Source organism: Phoca vitulina, unplaced genomic scaffold, assembly GCF_004348235.1.
Source record: "Phoca vitulina isolate PV1807 unplaced genomic scaffold, GSC_HSeal_1.0 scaffold6, whole genome shotgun sequence".
Taxonomy (NCBI): Eukaryota; Metazoa; Chordata; class Mammalia; order Carnivora; family Phocidae; genus Phoca; species Phoca vitulina.
The window spans coordinates 22,241,000-22,261,823 of NW_022589709.1; the positions used below are offsets into that span (position 1 = coordinate 22,241,000).

The 20,824-nt window shown below is 35.6% G+C and overlaps 1 protein-coding gene across 1 annotated transcript in view; it reads right to left on the reverse strand.

Annotated features, from left to right (window-relative positions):
- WDR36 (WD repeat domain 36) overlaps positions 1-20,824 on the reverse strand; it is a 48,801-nt gene that overhangs the window by 16,564 nt on the left and 11,413 nt on the right. The window contains exons 2-15 of the mRNA XM_032403872.1: positions 18,782-19,205; positions 16,386-16,413; positions 14,690-14,790; positions 13,136-13,253; positions 11,283-11,415; positions 10,433-10,487; positions 8,486-8,618; positions 8,029-8,204; positions 7,583-7,703; positions 6,811-6,876; positions 5,321-5,407; positions 4,086-4,231; positions 702-816; positions 63-228 (exon numbers count right to left, since the gene is read on the reverse strand). Coding sequence (XP_032259763.1) covers positions 63-228; positions 702-816; positions 4,086-4,231; positions 5,321-5,407; positions 6,811-6,876; positions 7,583-7,703; positions 8,029-8,204; positions 8,486-8,618; positions 10,433-10,487; positions 11,283-11,415; positions 13,136-13,253; positions 14,690-14,790; positions 16,386-16,413; positions 18,782-19,205 — 1,869 coding nt within the window. The remainder of the gene's footprint in view (positions 1-62; positions 229-701; positions 817-4,085; positions 4,232-5,320; positions 5,408-6,810; positions 6,877-7,582; positions 7,704-8,028; positions 8,205-8,485; positions 8,619-10,432; positions 10,488-11,282; positions 11,416-13,135; positions 13,254-14,689; positions 14,791-16,385; positions 16,414-18,781; positions 19,206-20,824) is intronic.

Below are 20,824 nucleotides of genomic sequence, written 5' to 3' on the forward strand. Positions count from 1 at the left end.
ATTAAGACTTTTACCAAAATCATCAAGAAGAAAATCCATAATCATTAAAGGAAAAACTTTACCTGTCTCTATGTAGCAGCATCATATTTGGAGGTGAATCAAGGCTCATAGAATGGATTAAAATTTTGTTTTTGAAGTTCCAAAACTTGAGTAATCCTTCACTACCAGTTGTAATCGTCAACTGGTTTAATCCATCCACTGCAACACCTCTAACAGATCCTTTATGAGCTTTGAAGCATATGTTAAAAGAAAAAAGAAATAAGAATTGGCACTGCCTCTTTGAACGCTACACAGAGTGATTCCTTTATTTAAATATCTAAGTTCCCACTCTTCAGTTCCCCTAAAATCTTGAAATTAAGCTGGATTCCTATATTGCTCTAGTTAAAAAAAACCCATCAGGTTGATGCCACAAAGGTTAAAATTTTGTTTAGTGCAAGGGGAAGAAAACAAAAATTTTAATTTGTATAATATCTACTTTTGCCTAATCTATCAATAATTTCATTCTCTTTAAGTATTTCAACATGGTGTTTATAGTAGTTGTAATGGCAGTAACTGCCAGATAGGGTTGACAATAACCCACCTACAACCTTAGCAAAAGGCCTGGCACTCAAGAATTTAATAAATGCCAGAGACAGTTATTAGCCTTGTATCTTTCTATATTATTATTTTTTAAGTAAGAAAAAGGAAAAAAAATTCAATACCTTGATCCTCGCCAAAACTTCCTCGATGTATACCAGACTGCATGTTATATACATCTACAGTTCCTGATGAGAGACCAATTACAGCAAAGTTTCCACAAGAAGTTATATCTACTGCCTTAGAAAAAAAAAATTTAAACACAATGATACAGAAAATAACAAGATTTTTACTGTACTTTAATGGTTTCCAAATACCTTTTATCTACTAATTATCTCATTAAAAATAAGAAGCATGCTAAATGAATTGCCTCGTTAATTTTCTTAAACACAATGTAATTATACTTGGGCGTATAAGAACTATCTGCTTGATTCTATTTCCATTCTCTAAGAAGTATAAAGAAATATTATCCAAGAAAATAAAACATTATCCAAAGTTAACTCAGTTGAAATGCACAAAGTTAGAAGAATTGTATCTCATCTGGCCTTCAATTTTTTAATTTATTCATAACAGTGCTGAAGTCAAAGTATTCCACTGCCTAATTTCTTTACCTTACCTTATATAATTGCTTCTACAGCTGATATAAAACTGAAAACATATGCATGTCCAAAGAAAAAGCCCAAAATATCTTGATTATACGTACTAGGAAGGGAATACATAAGATATTGCATAGAAAACATTTAGTCTGAAGGAGTTTCTGTAAAATAAACTCATATTTTAATATTAAAGTGTCAGTATTTTATTAAGATGTCTTTTTTCCTATGTTAAAAAGATGAGACTGGCTATGTACTGGGTGATGGCTAGAAAAATCCCTGACTGCAACTGTGTGTCAATCAGATGTCATTCCCTCAAGAGATAATAGAAAAGCCAGGTGAATTTATGCCTAAAGAAACAGATAACTTCTAACACTTGTAAGAAAATATTTAATAGAAGCTATTCAACTGTGCAAAGCAGCATACAACTGATACACCAAGTCAAGAGATATTAACATAGCATTCTCAGAAGTATGTTCCATCACATATATATTTTTCTAAGTAATTATAGCATATTCCTTAAAAAATAAAATATTTTAGGTAGGAAATTATGGACTAATCTTAAAAAGCATCTTATCTTCCTAAGTAGAACACATACACAATCTTACCTATTTTGAATAACTTATAAATATTTATGCTATGTTATGTAGCTATGCTCTCAGGAGCTAATGGAGATACTTGGCTGTACCCTTCAAAAAATAAAGGCCCCAAGAATTTGCATTTATTTTAATATGATTTATTATTGTTAATGGGCCTGCTTCTGGCTCCTTTTCTAATTTACTCATTATTACCAAAGATAGCTATTATCAAAAATGAGTAAGCTGAGATAATTACCTTGGAGTAACAAACTGTACTTTAATGCACAGATCTCCAATAAATACTTTTGTTTATTACTTATTGGTTACTGGCTTTGTTCCTAGTAGCTTTTGTTTGCCAAACGATTCGACACCAGTTAAGTATCACTGTATATACATACACTAGATGTTACATGAGTGATCACTATAAGCTGTGAGTTGTGTCCTAGAATGAGTGGTCGCAGGTTCAATTCCAGCTCTTCCATTTACTAGCTTTACTGACCTTAGGCATGTTCTCATTATTACATTAAGCCTCAATTTTATTGTCTATAAAAAGAGGCTAACAGACAATATCATAGGATTGTTGCAAGGATAATATAAAATAATACATGTGAGGCACAGAGCCTGGGAGAGAGTAAGCACACAAAACATGTTAGCTGTAATTATCATTACCACTAATATAATAGCTACTTAAAACTGTGCAGGTAAACTTAAGAAGCTTAAGATAAAATCTCTTACAATTTTGAAAATAGTACAAATGCTTAAAACTGGATTTTTGTACTGTGGAGAATAGAGCATACATACTTACAAAAAACTGTGTAAAAAATAGGATCAAATGTGGAATTATACTTTTAATAATGAGTTAACAGAGGTATTCACTAAGTAAGTATTAAAACTAGTAAGTTCAGCAAAGTTACATGATACAAGATAGGTCTGCAAAAATCAATTCTATTTCAATACGCTAGCAACGAACAATCCAAAACAAAATTAAGGAAAGTACTCCATTTACAATAGCATTAAAAAGAGTAAGATACCAGGAAAAACTTAACCAAAGAAGTATGAGACTTGTACACTGACAACTATAAAGTTATTATGGAATTTAAATTCTATAGAATTAAAGCTCTAAATGGAAAAACATCACAGAAATTAAAGCTCTAAATAAATGGAAAAACATCACATGTTCATTGATCAGAAGTAACATAAAGATGGTAACACTCCTCAAATTGATCTACAGAATCAACAAAACCTGTATCAAAATCCTAGCTGCTTTTATTTCAGAAATTGACAAGCAGATCCTAAAATTCGCATGGAAATGCAAGAGACCAGAATACTTAAAACAATCTTGAAAAAAGAACAAACTTGGGAGGATTCAATCTTTGATTTCAAAATTTAATACAAAGGTACCATAGTCAAGAATCAATGAACATGTGATGTTTTTCCAATTTTGCACATTGTAGTCACCTAGGTTAAGGAAATGGGAGAGGGGAACTGAGAGGATGGGGTTTCTTTTTGAGGTGGTAAGAATGTTTTAAAATTAGACTGATTAGATTTTAGTGTTGACTGCACAATCCTATGAATATATTAAAAATCACTGAACTGTACATTTTAAATGAGAGAATTTTATAGTGTGTGAATTATATCAATAAAACTGTGTTTAAAACAGGAGGAACAATTCTGCAAGCCAATTTTGACATTGCTACTTTACATCTTAAATCTGAACCCAAGAGAGGTACATTTACATATTTACAAAAGCAAACAAAAACAAAATTTCTTAACAGAAGTAAACTTTTAAGTAAATACTGGCATTTAAAAGCTGTATTTAAGAAAGGCTTAGAATTCAATCAGAATTTCTCTGTAAGGCACTTCTCAAGAGACAAACGTAAGAAAAGAAATAAAGGCTTTAAATAACTTCTAGAACATCTATAACTCATTAAAGAGTTAGCTAAATCTTATCCTGTAACAAAAGAAATCAAGAAAGAAAAAAAAAAGAAACCTTAAGATTCACATTCATTGAGTATAGTACTGAATACTCAACATAATTAAGGTAAGAAAGTTCATTGATACATGCTGAACTCATCTTCAAAGGGTATTATTCTGAGTAATCCTATATTAATTTGAAAACTAAAATAATATATACTACATCTGATTAAGCAAAGCTTAACTTATGCCTAAATTAATTCTCTACAGTTGCAAAACTTAACACTATTAGGGAATAATTTCAAAATGTTAAGTTATTTTCTTTCAACCAATATTATCATTAATAAACCTGAGTATAACAAGATTACCAGAGGACAGTTTTATAGAAGAAAATGCTCTTATCAACAAACTCAAGCTCACTTACTGTTGCAGTTATGTCATCCTTCTTCAGCTCTTTTGGCTTGAGAAAGTAAGCACCTATTGTAGATCTCTGATAGTTCCAGGTCGAACAAGATAATTTACCTTGATGGCAAGCAATGATACTATCCCAGTCACTTTCACGAGCTTCCTCTAAAATGTAATAAAAATCATGTATCAAATTATTTTTCATTCCTTCCTTCATTCATTCATTCACCTATTATTTATTAAGCATATAATATTCATGTTTTCATTAAGCACTTAGAGACATGACGGTTTACAGGTAATTCTGGATAGCACTGAGCTTCCAATCTAACAAGAGATTCTAATTAGAAAAAACTAAATAAAGAATACAGTGTCTTATAAAAGCAGTCAGGAAGAGTTTACTAAGAGATTTGAGGACAGAAATAACTGGCTCCCTGAAAGAAGCAGTAAAACAAATAGCAATTAATGGGGGGAGTGGGGAACAGGGGCATAAACAGGTCCAAGAGTAACTTGAACAAAATGAAGCACAGCAAGTATTTTCCTAAGAAAGCTGGGAAGCAGGCAAGGCACCTGGGGCCATATAGCACAAAGGATCTTGAAAGCCATGTTAAGGAGAGGAGATTGCATCCTGTAAGTAATAAGGGGCCTCTGAAAGATTTTTAAGCAGGTGAGTGACATGATTCAGATGTTTTAGGAAGATCACTCAGCTCTAAGATAAAAAATAGACAGGAGGGTAGTCAAAATTAAAGTTAAAAAAAAGGGGAAAAAAACATCATCTGGTTGATATAATAACCTTGAAATGGAAATGGTGCCTTATTTCTATGATAGCTTTCACACAACAATCCCATCACCTATCTACACTTTTCTTAAAATCACTTCTTTGAATCAAATACCACTCAAATGATGTAGCATACTAAGACCTCAGTGCATTTTGATTTTGATTAAATCCATTCTTACCCTTTTAACATTAGTGACTTTCATCATACCAGACATATAATAGAATAAGAAGGGTTACAAAATGAAATACCAAATACTGTTTATTAATAGGTCTTATAAAGACCAAACCCTGAAATTAAAAGGTAACAATTTCAAATTATAAGTAACTCTTTTTTAGTCTTCAATGAGATTTGCATGCACTTGGAGTTACTTCCAAATATTTGCAAAAACATTTTTTAAACTGAAAAAAAATTTAAAAATAGATATAGGAAAAATAAAAAACAAAGCAGAACTTCTCAAAACATGTATTAAGTTACTTACCAGCTGCAAACTTTGTGATGGGTGGAAGTCTTACTGACATGGCATTCTGAAGTCCTTTACGTTTGACTCTTTTTTTATTTATTAATCCTGGGGATGAGGGAGAGGGGAATACAGCTATGAACCTTTCTTAATGAAAAATGTACATAACAGAAAAGCTACTCCTCGTCACGTAACTATGAAGTTCAAGATATTCCTATTTAAGTCAGGAGCCAAATAAAGATGTTATTACAGTGGTAATTATTTGATCATTTATGAAACTTAATCTATATAATTACATAAAAAAACAAATAACTGAAAAATGAAGGTAAAAATAATCATTTTTTACAGATGATATGATGGTCATACAGTCATTTCAACCAAGAAAAACAATCATTATTCAAATAATCATTTATTGAACCAAATACAGAAACAAAAAAAAACCCGTGAGTTCCTATGATGCAGTAATACCTAGTATTATAATTATTTTGTAATTACAATATATTATGTATTCTTATATACTAATTATTAAATATTAAATATTGCAGAGTGGATATATAATGAACAAAGATCACATCCATAATACTAACAAAAAAATATTAGCAAATTATATTAAAATACATAAAATGCCACTGAATAATCTCAAATATGTAGGACCAACAGGAGGAAAGCTAAAAAAAACTTCACTAAGGAACATAAAACACAACTTGAATGAGGAATATAGTATCCCTAGATGTGAAGATAATCTTGAAGACACCAAATCTCTCCAATGAATTTCAAGTATCATTGATACTTGAATGGTGATACTTGGATGGTGATTAAAAAATGATCAAAAAAGGGGAACTTGGGTGGCTCAGTCGGTTAAGCCTTTGGCTGGGGTCATGATCCCAGTCCTGGGATCAAGCCCCACGTCGGGCTCCCTGCTCAGTGGGGAGCCTGCTTCTCCCTCTCCATCATGCTCTCTCTCTCTCTCAAATAAATAAAAATTAAAAAGATCCTAAAACTCATCTGGAAGTATATATATATATGCATGATTAGCCAGGAGAGTAGCTAAAAAGAAGAGTAATTATAAATAAAACTGAAAAACATTTTTGCTTAATATACAAAATGTTTCAAATGCTGGAAATGCTGGGCAAGGATAGAGAATAAAGCAAGCCCTTTTTCCAAAAAGATGGGACACTGCTAACTTTGATGCTTTCTCTAAGGTCCCTTCCATGTTTAAAGTCCTGCACTCTATACATGGCTCAAGTGAAATCATCAGTGTCTCCTGGGTGACAGCAGTATGTTTTTACCACCCAAGATGTCTAATTCCTTTCAATAACCTTATAGCAACACCTTATTCACTTCCATAGCAACACTGATCTTAAGAATCTTACTACACTCTACCATACAAGGGTTTTTTAATTTCATCCAAGAGGAAATTTATCAACAAAACTTCCTCTGGTTGTCTCACACTATCTTGAAATGTTTCTTTTGTGACCAGCAGCTTTATTTTCACCTTGCAAGTGACCTACCATGTCCCAAACTCTTGTTAAATTTTTCATGTATTGTGGAAAATGATTGAAGAGTTCCATCTTGACCTGTTGATATAGATAGAAAATACTCAACTTCATCACAACAGTGGAACATATGAATGACAGATCTTACAAAATTAAATTCTTAAAACCTGAAGTTACAATTTGGGACACTTTCAAAGGAGAGCTGAGGGGCACCTGGGTGGCTCAGTCGGTTAAGCAGCTGCCTTCAGTTCTGGTCATGATTGAGCCCCAGATCGGGCTCCTTGCTCAGCGGGGAGCCTGCTTCTCCCTCTGCCTGCCGCTCCCCCTGCTTGTGCTGGCTCTCTACCCCCACCCTCTATGTCAAATAAATAAATAAAATCTTTTAAAAAAAATTTAAAAAATAAAAAATAAATAAAAGGAGAGCTGGATTGCAACTACTTCATTACCATATTCACCTGCGCATAGAATGTCATTTAGTAAGAGCAAAGGATAAAATGAGGTACTAATAATCTTCAGCAGATTATTAGACTAGCCAAGGGCCACAATTTCAGAATCTGACCATCTGTCTCTGAGAATTAGTAAATAAAATAACACTCTAAATGAAAATAATATCATCTACAATGCTTCCTGAAGTATTCAAAAAGAATCCCTTCATTTCCCCAGATTTCTAAATCACTCTAAGGGATATCTGAATTCGAAAATTCATAAATACCAAACCTAATAAATATTAAACACCCTGCTCTCAATACTTGCTTGAATAAATGAAAAGTACAAAGCAGAAACTCACTTGCACTAAGAATTTGCTGTCCATTTTGTCCATAATATCTGATTTTGGTAAGAGGAGCGCTATGTCCCATTCTGAATCTCAAAAGCCGACCTTCACCCGTGGGACCATCAAATATCCATATCTGCCAAGAAATAAAAAGAGAAGGTTCTTTTGCAATGTGTTAAGTGATCTGCAAGCAGTCAGACCATCTTCTACATATATCAGGTGGCACCGGGTAGTGCTTGCCAGGCTGCTGACCCTAGAGAGGGGGCCGGGGGAGAGATAAACTGTAACTTTCTCACTTCACTGCAATCATGTAACTTGCTGTGTTCTTTGCTTCATCTATACGTTTACCTTATCCCATTTTTCCTTTCATCTTCTAGGTTCCAGGCTCATACATTAAAACAGGCTTGTAATAAACCCAAAGACAGAAGCCAGGAAAATGGTAACAACAATAATCATAATACCCTCAGAGCATTGTCAGCACCATTTGTGACAAGAAGTGGCTCTCTATGGAGAAACGTCAGCCCGGCAATTGCTGTAGAATGTGCATTTCTCATTTGATTGATTAATTTTTTGTCTTCCAGATCCCAGAGTCCAATATGGCCACATGGGCTTCCAGCTGCCATTATTGGATGACCATCTGTTATCAAAAATAAATTACATTTAAGAAAAACATGCACCATAAAACAACCAAACTTAACAATTCTTCTCTCTACCCTTTTAACCCATAAACATAAAGGTAGAAAAGACTATCCACCAATAATCTATTCATAATCCTTTGGCTATTTGCAATGCAGTATTTCACTCATTTTATTAACTACATTAAATTGTAAGAAAATATCCATTTGGAAAATTTCTGAGCTTCAAAGTAATGCATTTTAAATGTTCTTAACACTTTTCAATAAGTAAGTTAAAAGTTACCTGTGCGAAAAGAAATCGAAGTAATAGGTCCCCAGTCTTGACGAAATTTCATTAATGTTTCATCAAATTTAATGTTGTGAATGATAACCTGACCTGACATAAGACCAACAGCAACAACATCCACAGCTGGTGCCTGAAAATTAAATTATTCAGCTTTTTATTTTCTTAATCAAAATAGCTTTAATAATCCTGATGTTATGCATCATTAGTTATGTGTTATCAAAAAAATGGATTATCTTCCTGAGGATGGAAAAAAAACAGTAAGTATTTCCATTCTAGCATACTTTAATTGCTATTTCACGTGTAAGTATTTAGGAATGATGTTTTCAAGTTACTTCCCAGCTTCAAATGTGGTAGCCACCATCAACCTCCTCACCCCTAAAACATAGCTGACACGGTAAGAAAACAGCCATAAAAGGAAAGGAATCTGATATGTGAAGTCACTACAGATCACTGACTGGAAGGAAACAGAAAAGAGAGACAACACTCAGAAAACATAACATATGGGGGTGCCTGGGTGGCTCAGTCGTTAAGCGTCTGCCTTCCGCTCAGGTCATGATCCCAGGGTCCTGGGATGGAGCCCCGCATCGGGCTCCCTGCTCCGCGGGAAGCCTGCTTCTCCCTCTCCCACTCCCCCTGCTTGTGCTCCCTCTCTCGCTGGGTCTCTCTCTGTCAAAATAAAATAAAATAAAATCTTTAAAAAAAAAGAAAAAGAAAACATAACATATGAAGGCTTGCCATATGCATGGCAACATAAAAGGCCAACTACAAAGGAAGTGAAGAATTACTTAAACACGGAAAACAGGAAAAGCCTATAAAACATATTAAAAGGCGAAAAAGTTTTACAATTAGTCTGTTCCAGCTCTAATAATCTATGAATATAATCTTCATTTTATACAATGGTCTTACATATAGGCTCCATAATAAGTTTCTCTATTTTATTTTATTTTTTTATTTTTATTTTTTTTAAAATTTTTATTTATTTATTTGACAGAGAGAGACATAGCGAGAGAGGGAACACAAGGCAGGGGGAGTGGGAGAGGGAGAAGCAGGCTTCCTGTGGAGCAGGGAGCCCGATGTGGGGCTCGATCCCAGGACCCTGGGATCATGACCTGAGCCGAAGGCAGACGCTTAACGACTGAGCCACCCAGGCACCCAAGTTTCTCTATTTTAGAACAGATCAATGTCCTATACCATTACAGAATGGAATCAGGCTAAACATTTTATTAATTTATCATCAAGTGACTATTATGCATCAGACCCTGGGGAAACTAAAACAAGTATGATTCCTTGTCCTCAAGGGACCTAATCATCAGATACTAAGCATAGCAAAGTTAATGGTAGTGAGAGAGAATGAAAGACTGAATATAAATTGGGCAGGTATAAGCAATATTTAGAAGGACAAGGGTACACTGGAAGTATATGTGTCCAATATATGCATAAGATTCTCCGCAGACATACATTCATTCATTCATATCTGTTCTGCAGACTCATAAAAACAAAAGCAGGTATTTATGGAAGAGTCTAGTTAATGAAATATTAGGATTTGGGTCCCAATTATTCCAAGCTACAACTCTCAACATTCTGACAAATTTCTCTGTATGACCTGCAATCTCCTTTACTAACAACTAACTCATTTCCATCATCCCCACTCTGTACAAAGCACTGGGCTACATGCTTGCAAAATGATTGGTAAACATAATCCCATATTAACTAGATGTTTAGAGCCTAATTCCAGACAAAAAGATTTCCACAAATGTTTATAGGCAAAGGCATTATTATTTGTTTTCAGTTACATTTCCAAAACACTATTTTTTAGGGTAATATTTATAAAAATAAATTAGTTCTATATATTATTGTCTTCAGGCCTAAAAATATGGGTGACCCCTGAAACTGAAAGATCACACTAACTTCATTTCTTCTTTGACTTAATAGAAAAATACTAACCTGCTGAAGAGCTGTTACTCCCATTTTCCATCCCTGAAATGTATATAGTAGTTTACTACAAGAAGAAAAATAGTTGAAAGGTTTTATTTTTTAGGAAAACAAAATCAACTACATATTAAAAAGTGAAATAGTAACAGAAGACATTTAGGTTATAACTCTGCCCCACACTATTCTAAGTACATATATTAACTTATTTAATACTCAAAACAATCCCATGAGGTAGATATTATCACCATTTTTCAGAACCAAAAACTAAGAAACTTAATTACGTGAAACAATTAAGCTAAGGTTATATGGCTAATAATTCAGAGCCCAGACAGACCAATTCTAGATCCTATGCCCGATGCTGCTGGTAATTACTACGCCAACTCTTTAAGAAATTAAAAAAAAAAAAAAATACATGACTAAAAACCATTTTATATTACAGACTATAACAAAAAACCATCATAGAATGTAGGCAGATCTCTAGAAAAATATTACAGAAGGGAATATAACTATGATACTAATGTTATAGAACTATTGTATGACAATAGTGATGCTGCTCTAAATTTCAGAATCAAGCCACAAATGATAAATAAAAAGTCCTTGAAGAAACAGAGATTCTGAAATTGTTACAACGATATTCAATAAAATATTAAATCACATAGTAAATTCAGTAAGTGGGCACATTTATCATTTACTCAATGATTATCCAAGGGATACTTAATGTACAATAGTGTAAACATCACATAAAGAGCCTCAATAGATAACCTTAGGGGCAGAGAAAATACCTCTCAGTCATTATGCCTGAGCTGAGCACAGAGTGGAGAGTCAATGATATTTAAATTTATATTCTAAATAAAATGCTTACTTGGATTTTACATTCCACAACTGTAGGCTTCCTTGTTCACTGCCGAGAAGTATTTTATTCAAGTAGGTACTTGGGTGCAAAATTGCAGAAATTTTAAATACTGATTTATCAAAAGTCAATTGCAGGTATTCCTCTACAAAAGTCAAAGTTATAAATAACATGTATTTATTTTTCATATACCCATATATTTAGCCCTTTAAGGAAGTCTACCATATCAAAAATTTATGTCCTAATATAAACCAAAGACTTATATACTAACCTATACACATTCTTTGAAAAATTAAACAAAAGTGATGAGGGGCAACTTGTAAATAAAATTTAGACTGCCAAAATTTTCTAAAAGTTCTAATATCAATACTATTAAAAATTTCACTCATTGCTGAGCTGGTTTACAGGAATAAAAAATAGGGATTAAAAAAAAAAGTGTCTCTAGGGATCAGCCTTACTATTTTTATAATTTGACCAAGAGGCAGAGTGAATATTCCAAGTGAAGTGCTTGTACTGAGCTCTCAAATACCTACAGAGATTGATAGACCACTCAAAGATGTAAAAAGTTAAGAGGCAAACCTTGGTGAAACTAAGAATGGTGCTTCTCACACATTTCCACAGAACCTCTACTAGAGGAGAGAAAAAGAACTTACAGCCTTGTGGAGTAGAGAATAGCAAATCCAGCCATTTTTTGGAAATCTTTCCTATATTTAAAATTCTTGTGTGTAAATTTTCTTTTCTACTTCACGGTTCATGCATGATGAAAACAATTTTTCACTAAATTTTCCCCAAAATTTGAGTATCAAAGAAGGTAAATCTCACTTAATTTTTAGTCTCACATACTATGTGATACACTGCTACACATTCGCAGAGATATGTGTACCCACTTTAAAAAGCTAGAAAAAGGTGAAGATCATAAAAATCTTAAATCCTACTTTAAAATATCCTTGCCTCTATTTGTACCTAGAAATCTTAATTATAAGCAACATAAACAGCTCCCTGAAGACACTGGTTCAATGTGCTACTATAACAATAATAAAAAGCTGGCACCAGCAACAAGAGAAAGCCTGCTGAATTGTAAGAATCAGATTCTCTAACTTTATTAAAGCCTTTTAACACCCATCTGCACGAGGACTACTTGAGGAATTCTGTTCCCTTTACTTGGGCAAAGACAGAACAAAGAAGGTCTAACTTGAACAAGAACATGGATTAACTCCCAGGAGGGCAATTTTTACTAAAAATAAACATACCTCATAGAACAATGAGTTAATCAAGAGGTAATATAAGCTAAAAATGTAAACAGATTTAAAAAACATAAATGCTTGAATTCATGGGAGATCCACAGTCTTTTATTGAGGAAAGCTGGGGATATTCTGGGGATAAATTCCCAACCTTTGAGGATAACATAGTCATGGAGACATAGCTCAGTGCTACTGTATAAAAGTACCACAGTTAAAGGACACTGACTCATATTAGAAACAGGATGGATACTTTCCTTCACATTATAGGATCTTAGTTTACTACTATAATCTCCTTTACTGAAAGTTGAAAATACAAACCAAGAACATATACCAAAATTCACTCCACAAAGAAAATAATTAACATGTCATTAAACTTAGAGAACTGCAATGGAAAATATTATTAGCTAATAGAAACACATTAAATAGGTTATAAATAGATCAGCTAGCTGATTAAAATTGCTTATCCGTATCTTACTTAAAACCTTTTGCCTCATGCATGTTAAAGGGTCTAAAATTTTTTCTGACTACATGTGAAACCTGATATGGAAGTTGTGTTTATATAGGTTTTTAATTTTAGCTACATATATACTACCCCCCAAGATAATGCAATAAATTGGTTCTTACCTTCCAAATATATGTGCCAAATAATAAGAATGCTGTCAGTATCAACAGAAATAATGTGATCCCCAAAGGGTTGCAAAAGATGGATTTCTGCCTTATGACCCTTAAAGGTGTGTACTACCTACAATGTCAAAGTTCAAAAGAATTTCGTATCATTACTCATTCACCATGTAATATTCATATTAACCAAAAACATGCTAATCATAAAGATGCTCATATTGAGAAATGAGGTCCAGCTTTTGATTATACAAGGTTAGATTAACAACTATCAAGGAACCAGGCATTTTCACCTGCTCCCTCAGCCAGTCCAATAAGGAAACATGGACTAGAAACACAGAAATGAGACCTCTGGGACTCAGCCCCACAACTGAGCTCAGGGAGGACACATACACACAGCTGGGTCCTTCACCCAATCCAACCAGCACAACTCCATGCATCCAAAAAAAGTGGTTATGTTCTAGAAGGCTGACCTCTACAGACTCCATCACCAGCTAGCTTCCAGATGAGATGGGGGACATAGAGCACTTTTTCCTCATAGTTTTCTGTTTTGACAGACACCCTTATCCTTACAGTAGCTACATCCCTCAAGAACTATAGCCCCTTCCCCATGGTTTCAGTTCTCACCAGGCTCCAGAAACACTATTTCTTTTCTTTGGCCTTTTGACCCTAGATTCCTACAGTTAAGTCTCTGATGCCTTGCCACCCTTACTTTCTCTATATATGTATCTTCCAGGGAAAACTATAAACTCAAGTATTTTGCAAAAAAAAAAAAAAAAGGACATTTTTCCTGACTCTAAAAATCCAAACAAGTCCCATTAAAGAACTCCACAGGTAAACTGCCTTCCTCTGCCACAGAGAGTAATGACAGAGGACTCTGGGAACAAACGTCAGTCGAAGGCAGGCCTTCACAAGTACAGTGATTCAATTACTTGGCTATCCAGGCAGCCCCACTGCCACTTTCTTTTTCATTCTGGACCACTAGAGCCAGGTCATCTCCCAAATTAGTTGTTCCACAACAAATTTAGAAACCAAATGATAGATTAAGAAAAGAAAAGACCCTTCCTTAGCAGAGTAGAAAAGAAAGAATCTAGTTTTTTCTATATAGAAAACATGCATTTGGTTCTTAAAAAAAGGAGTCACGGGCTGAGTTGTTCATAGTGAAAAAGGGATCCACATAAAGCAGTGGTATAAATATGAATCTCCCAGGAAAGCATTTTCAAAGGCATTTTCTAAATCCTGCCCCAACCCAATATACAAAGTAGAGAGCTTAGGAGATGGGGCCCAACTGAGCAAGAAAATTTTGACCAGCTGCCCAAATAATTCTGATGTTCATCCATGACAAAGAAAACTGAACTAAAGTACCAGTTTTAACTAATTTTGAGAATTTGATGAAATCAATTTTTCCTCCTCCAGAAAACCACATAAATGTTTACAATAAAAAAAGTACATGTCCAGAGCGTCCCAGATGAAGAATGGCAACAATAAAGTTCCCTCCACTTTTGTGACAATCAACTACTGACTACGAAAGACAAATTAAAATAGTTCAGTGATACAAACCTCTTTATTACGGGCAAATGCAGAGAAAATATTCCCATAAGCAGCAAAGACTAGCCTCCCATCAGCTGCCATACAGCAGATATCCTGTGGAAGAGAGTTACCTAGGTAAAAGGAAATATAAAATTTTAAGATCTTGGCACAGATAGAAACCTCAACATACATGTAACATTTTCATGGCTATAATTTAAAAATATGTAGATATGTGTGTATATACATAAATAAAAGCTGAAAATCAGTATAAATTTAACTTCAATGTTATTTTATACATCTAATACTATCAGACTGAAACTATGAAATCACTTTGACCTTCCCTAAGAGAATTGATGTCTAGTATTTACAGCCATAAAAACATAATCCTAAAGAAATGAAAAGCTTTTTGAGGTTATCTGGAAAAAATCCTCACTTAATATAAAAAACTGGCAGATAGTCATCCACCCTTCATGCAAATGCCTTCAGGAATATCAAGTTCACTAACAACTCTAGCACAATTTTTAAAGTTAATCAAAACCTAGAACCCTTTTTAACTCTATCCTTTGGAAAAACCTCAGAAAAACTCAACATGATACTCTACATTCTGACCCCTACAATGAAAAATATGGTATCTGTTCAGTCTCCGAGGTAAATGTGCCTATCATCTCTAGCCATTTCTCATGTGATATGATTTCTTCACTCCTCTCTATCATGGTCACACTGGCATTTTCTTTTTATTCCATCTTGGGGGCAGGAGATTTAGAAGATAGAGGATTGTTTTAAGTATTTTTCACGCTACATATTCCATTTTAAGATTTCATTTCCCAAATACTATTTTTATAGGTTTATCATTCACTTTGTATTCAACTTACATTATAGTGCCCTTCTCTTGCCTTCTATAATCTTTAAAAAATTTTTTTATCAGACTAATGAAGTCCTCTGTTTCTGTTACAATGATCATATCTGATGGTAAAATTAGAATCTCTCAACCCTGGCAAGCCCTTTATTCTGTTAAACAGTTCCCCCCAAAATAAATATTCCTTCCATTGGAAAGAAATATCAAAATGGAGGAAAGGGAAAACTCTTCCTTATAGTAGAAGGAATGATGGAATCAGAAAATCACTATTTGGTAATCATTCTAATAACTGGTTCAGGCAAGAATCATCACTAAATGATAAAAACAACAGGTAAAACTTTGAAGAGTAATAGAATATTGACATAGTCTCAATGGATCTTACCACAAGATACTTATTAATTATAACAGGTAAAACTTTAAAATGGAGCCTCCTGACAAATGTCGCCTTAATAAAATGATCAAAGTTATCACTGCCAGGAACAGAACTAACCAATGGCATGTGCCTGCTAATATGATTCACTGAGAATTCTGCATTATTTCTTTTGTTATTCTTGCCACAGGGCATAACCTGAATCTAATCATGAGGAAACATTAGAAAAAGTCCAATTGAAGGACATTCTATAAAAGAACTAGCCTATACTCTTCAAAAGTGTCAATGCTGTGAAACACAAATTTAAAAAGACTCAAGAGACAGGACAACTAAATGTAACATATGATCCTAACCTGGACTCTTTTTTTAACTATGTAAGTTTATCAGAACTACACACTGGATTTCTTATATACTCTGTAAGTCTTAAATTAATGTTAGAATTTTTAAGATTTTTAAAAGACACTAAACATGCATAGATTCAGAATAAAGTTTACACTTACTTACTGCAACCAGACTAAGTTTCTGAACCTGTTTTAAAAAAGAAAAAAAAAATGGTTAGATTGTAATTGCTTTTGTTAATGAAAATTTAACACCTGAAAATTAAAATGTAATCTCATATGTAAGTTTGCTATGCCATCTTTCCTTAAAAAGACACTTACTGATCCCAATTTTTCATTATTAGGAAAGCTTATATTTTCAACTATTTCATCAGGAGTAGTGATGGAAGGGGTAGACAAACGTTTTCTATAATGAGTCATATAGTAAATATTTTAGGGCTTTGTAGGCTATGTGGTCTTTGCTGAACTGCTAATAAAACATGAAAACAACCACATATAATACATAAACAAATGTGTATGGCTCTATTCCAATAAATACGATTTATGGATACAGAAATTTGATTTTCATGTAATTTTCATATGCCATGACCTATTATCATTCTTTTGATTTTTTTCCTCAACCATTTAAAAATGTCAAAACCACCCACCTCTAAAGCACAGAGCTCAAAGAGGTATAAGTGGAAATTCAAATCCCAGAGATGCTAGAATCCTAAGATTGAAGGGCCCTTGGAGATCAAATTAAATATCCTATTTCTTTTTTTTTTTTTTAAGATTTTATTTATTTGACAGAGAGAGACAGAGCGAGAGAGGGAACACAAGCAGGGGGAGTGGCAGAGGCAGAAGCAGGCTTCCCGCCGAGCCATGCGGGGCTCGATCCCAGAACCCTGGGATCATGACCTGAGCCAAAGGCAGACACTTAACGATTGAGCCACCCAGGCGCCCCTAAATATCCTATTTCTTAAATGGAAGTAGACACAGGTCTCCATCACATGCCAAAATTTAATTATATTGCATCCTACCACTGTGCAAAATTTACTTGGGAGGTTGTTATATTAGAATAAACACACACACTAGCTGTAAAATAAATAAATAAAAATGTTACGAGTATACAAAAACAAATGGTGAGCAGGTTTGGCTTGCAGGCTGTAGTTAGTTGACCCCAATCCATGGTTACTGATCCAGCCTATGACCTTGACAAAGTTACCCCACCCCCATCCCCCCTTGCCTCAAGTTCCTCATCTATAAAATAATTATTAAAATAGATCCTGCTTGGGCGCCTGAGTGGCTCAGTTGGTTAAGCGACTGCCTTCGGCTCAGGTCATGATCCTGGAGTCCCCGGATCGAGACCCGCATCGGGCTCCCTGCTCAGCGGGGAGTCTGCGTCTCCCTTTGACCCTCCCCCCTCTAATGCTCTCTCGCTCTCATTCTCTCTCTCAAATAAATAAATAAAATCTTTGAAAAAAATAAAATAGGTCCTGCTTAATGGGATCATTATGAGTATTCAATATGTAAAATTTGTGTGTAAAACAGAACAGAACCAGTCACAGTTAATGCTCAATAAATGTTAGCTGCCATCACCACCACCATCTCCACCTTGAGAATGGCCCTCACTTTCCTCTCCCACTAACTCAACCAGCTACCAACAACTACCTCTTCTTGTTAATAACCCGTTTGATTTCCACAATCCCTCAAAGAATACAACTTTACAGCTCGGTTTCCAGAAAAAGTACTTAATTAACAGTGACTATTATAATCCTCCTCATCAAGAAAAGGTCCCTGCTTTCACAGAGCATACATTCATTTGGAGATAAAGGAAAAAAGTAAACAGCAATGAAAGACTATTAACAATGATTGATGAGAAATTAAAGGAGAAAAACCATCAACTAACAGGCAGGAAGACCTGGGGCAAATAACTTAACTTCTGGAATTGTTTTCTAGTTTACATAAGGGTGCTCCGGAAAAACCATACATATCTCGTAGGGAAAGAAATTGCTGCAAGGCTTAGACTAAGAGGCACGGTGCCAGACCCTCAATGTTGGTAGAAATAGATGCTCTGGGGAAGTTTTAAGGAAATTAGTTTACTACCAAATGTGGACAGTCCCCCAAATCATAATTAATCTCACCCCCTCCAGTTCTTCCCAATGTATTTTAGTCTAAATTTCTAATCCAGCGTGGGTCAGAAACTGCACAATAAAATGTCTTACAAGTCTTTCTCGTTAAGAATTCAGGGGGCTAGGACTTGTCTTAATCACATTTACATCTTCAAGGGAACGTCAATAGATATTTAGTGAATATGTTGCCACGGAACTTAAACGTACTCTGGTCCTTTCCCCTAGCGAGACTGCCTCCGAAAGTCGCCCCAAGCGTACTGCAAGGGCTAAATTAAGCAGCACGTGGATGTGAAGCGGCGGTGAAATAGAATAGGTTGGGGTTAAGGAAGAGACCCGCAGAAAGGGAAGCCCTGGATCGGCGGGGGAGGAGAGCTGGATTGCCCCCTGGAAAGTGCGGGGGCTCGGGAGAGTGATTCCTGGGAAGCGGGCGAAGGAAAAGTCACTCACGTCATAGGTGTGGAAGCTCTTGCCCACGCAGGTCGTCACGTAGAATCGGCGCTTCAGCGCACTGAACCGCACCACGTGTGGAATGTCGGTGCTAAAAAGCCCCAAGGCCCGGAACCCAGCGAAGAGCGCGCTGCCTGTGCGATCCCCCGCGCCCCGCTCCATCGCTACTGCGGTCCGGGTTCCTCTGCGCTCCAGTCCCGATGGAAACGACGGACCTTGCCCTTCACGGCCTCTCGTGGCACAGTACTCTGCCGGCTCTACACACTTATAAGCGCTTCCGGTGCCCGCTGCCAATGGCTTTAGGGAAGATTGCTCTAGTGCAATTGAAAAAGAATTCCCTCCGGAGCTCGCAGGGGAGGCGCGACTTCGGTTCCGCGGGCCACAGTCTCCAGTGCTCCAGCTATACTCTCCAGTTCTGGTGCAGCTGGAAGAAACCGGATACTTTTCAGTGGGACCTTGTAGGAGGGGAGCGACAGGGGAAGCGCTACGCCCAGAACGGTGAAGGGAGACCAGATGTAACCAGATCTTAACACAGATGGAGTCAAGTTAAACGTGTAATTATAAAAATGTATAAAACCATGAGACTATGGGGAAAATTTGAACCCTGGATATTTGATGATATTAAATTTAATAATTTATTAAATTATTATAATTTATATAAATTTAATATAAATTTATTATATTTATATATATTTATATATATAAATAATAAATTTAATAATTAAATTAAAACCCTGGATATTTGATGAGATTACCTAACTTGTGAAGGGTCACTTAATTAATGGTAGTATAGCAATTTGAATTTAGGCCTGACAATCAGGTTTATGTTCTTTAACCTACAACTGGACAGTGAGGCAAAAGTTTAAAAAAATTAGAACCATCATGGGAAATCCAGTATAGTAGCAGTAGATGCGCGTGCTAGCTATTGTGCTGTGATTTTTTAAAGGGCGGATGTTATGGGCTGATTGTGAGTTTTCCAGTTTAACAGTTGGCCAAATTTAATTCTTTCCACCAGTTGCCTCCCTGAGTTGCTTGTTATTCAGCCGCCAGCCAAGTGTGTGAATGTGTGATGGGAGAAAAAACTAGCTCTTACTCTTTTTGCCCCCCAAGGATACTAGTCACAAGTTAGAATAAAAGAAAATGTGGATATAGTAGATCATTGACAAATGATCATTTTCAATTTAATTCAACATACTAGGGCTTCACAATATTCAGGTAAATTAAATATACAGCTGTGCCATGTTGTCATTTCTAACTTTTTTTTTAAAAAGATTTTATTTATTTATTTGAGAGAGTGAGAGAGAGCATGAGCAGGGCGAAGGGCAGAGGGAGAAGCAGACTACCACCCCCAGCCCCACCCCACCCCCCCCTTTCACCTGCCCCCACTGAGCAGGGAGTCCGGGATCTTGACCTGAGCCCCAAGGCAGACGCTTAGCCAACTGAGCTACCCAGGCGCCCCTGTCATTTCTAACTTTTTAAAAAGGGTTAAATATGACTGTTTCTGAGTAGTTGGTGACTTCATGTATTGTGATCACCAGCCTCCAAGATGGCCTTCAGTGATTTTTACCTCCTGGTATTCAACACCCTTGTGTAGTTCCCTCTCACATTAAATAGGGTTGATTTGTATAACCAGGCTAGGTCATAAAAGACTTTGAAGATTTTGACTTGCTCCCTTTTGGGTCATTTGCTCTGCAGGAAGTCAACAGCCATGTTGAGAGGATACTCAAGGAGTCCTATAGAGCCTTTCATATGGCAAGGAATTGAGAGCCTCCTGCCACCCACCAGAATTACCTTGCTAGGTATGTGAGTAAAAGCACCTTGAATCCAGATCCTTCAGCCCTAGTCAAGCCTGCAGCCTTCAGATGACAGCAGCCTTGCTGACATCTTGACAGCAACCTCATGATACAGGAGAGGTATATCCAAATTTCAAAACTAAGAAACTGATTTTCCTAAGAAAACTCTCTTGTTTTACTCCTGTGTATCCTCCTCACTCTCCTAATATTCTTTATATCTGTCTTGGTTAGAAATGTTTGGGTCAGAAGC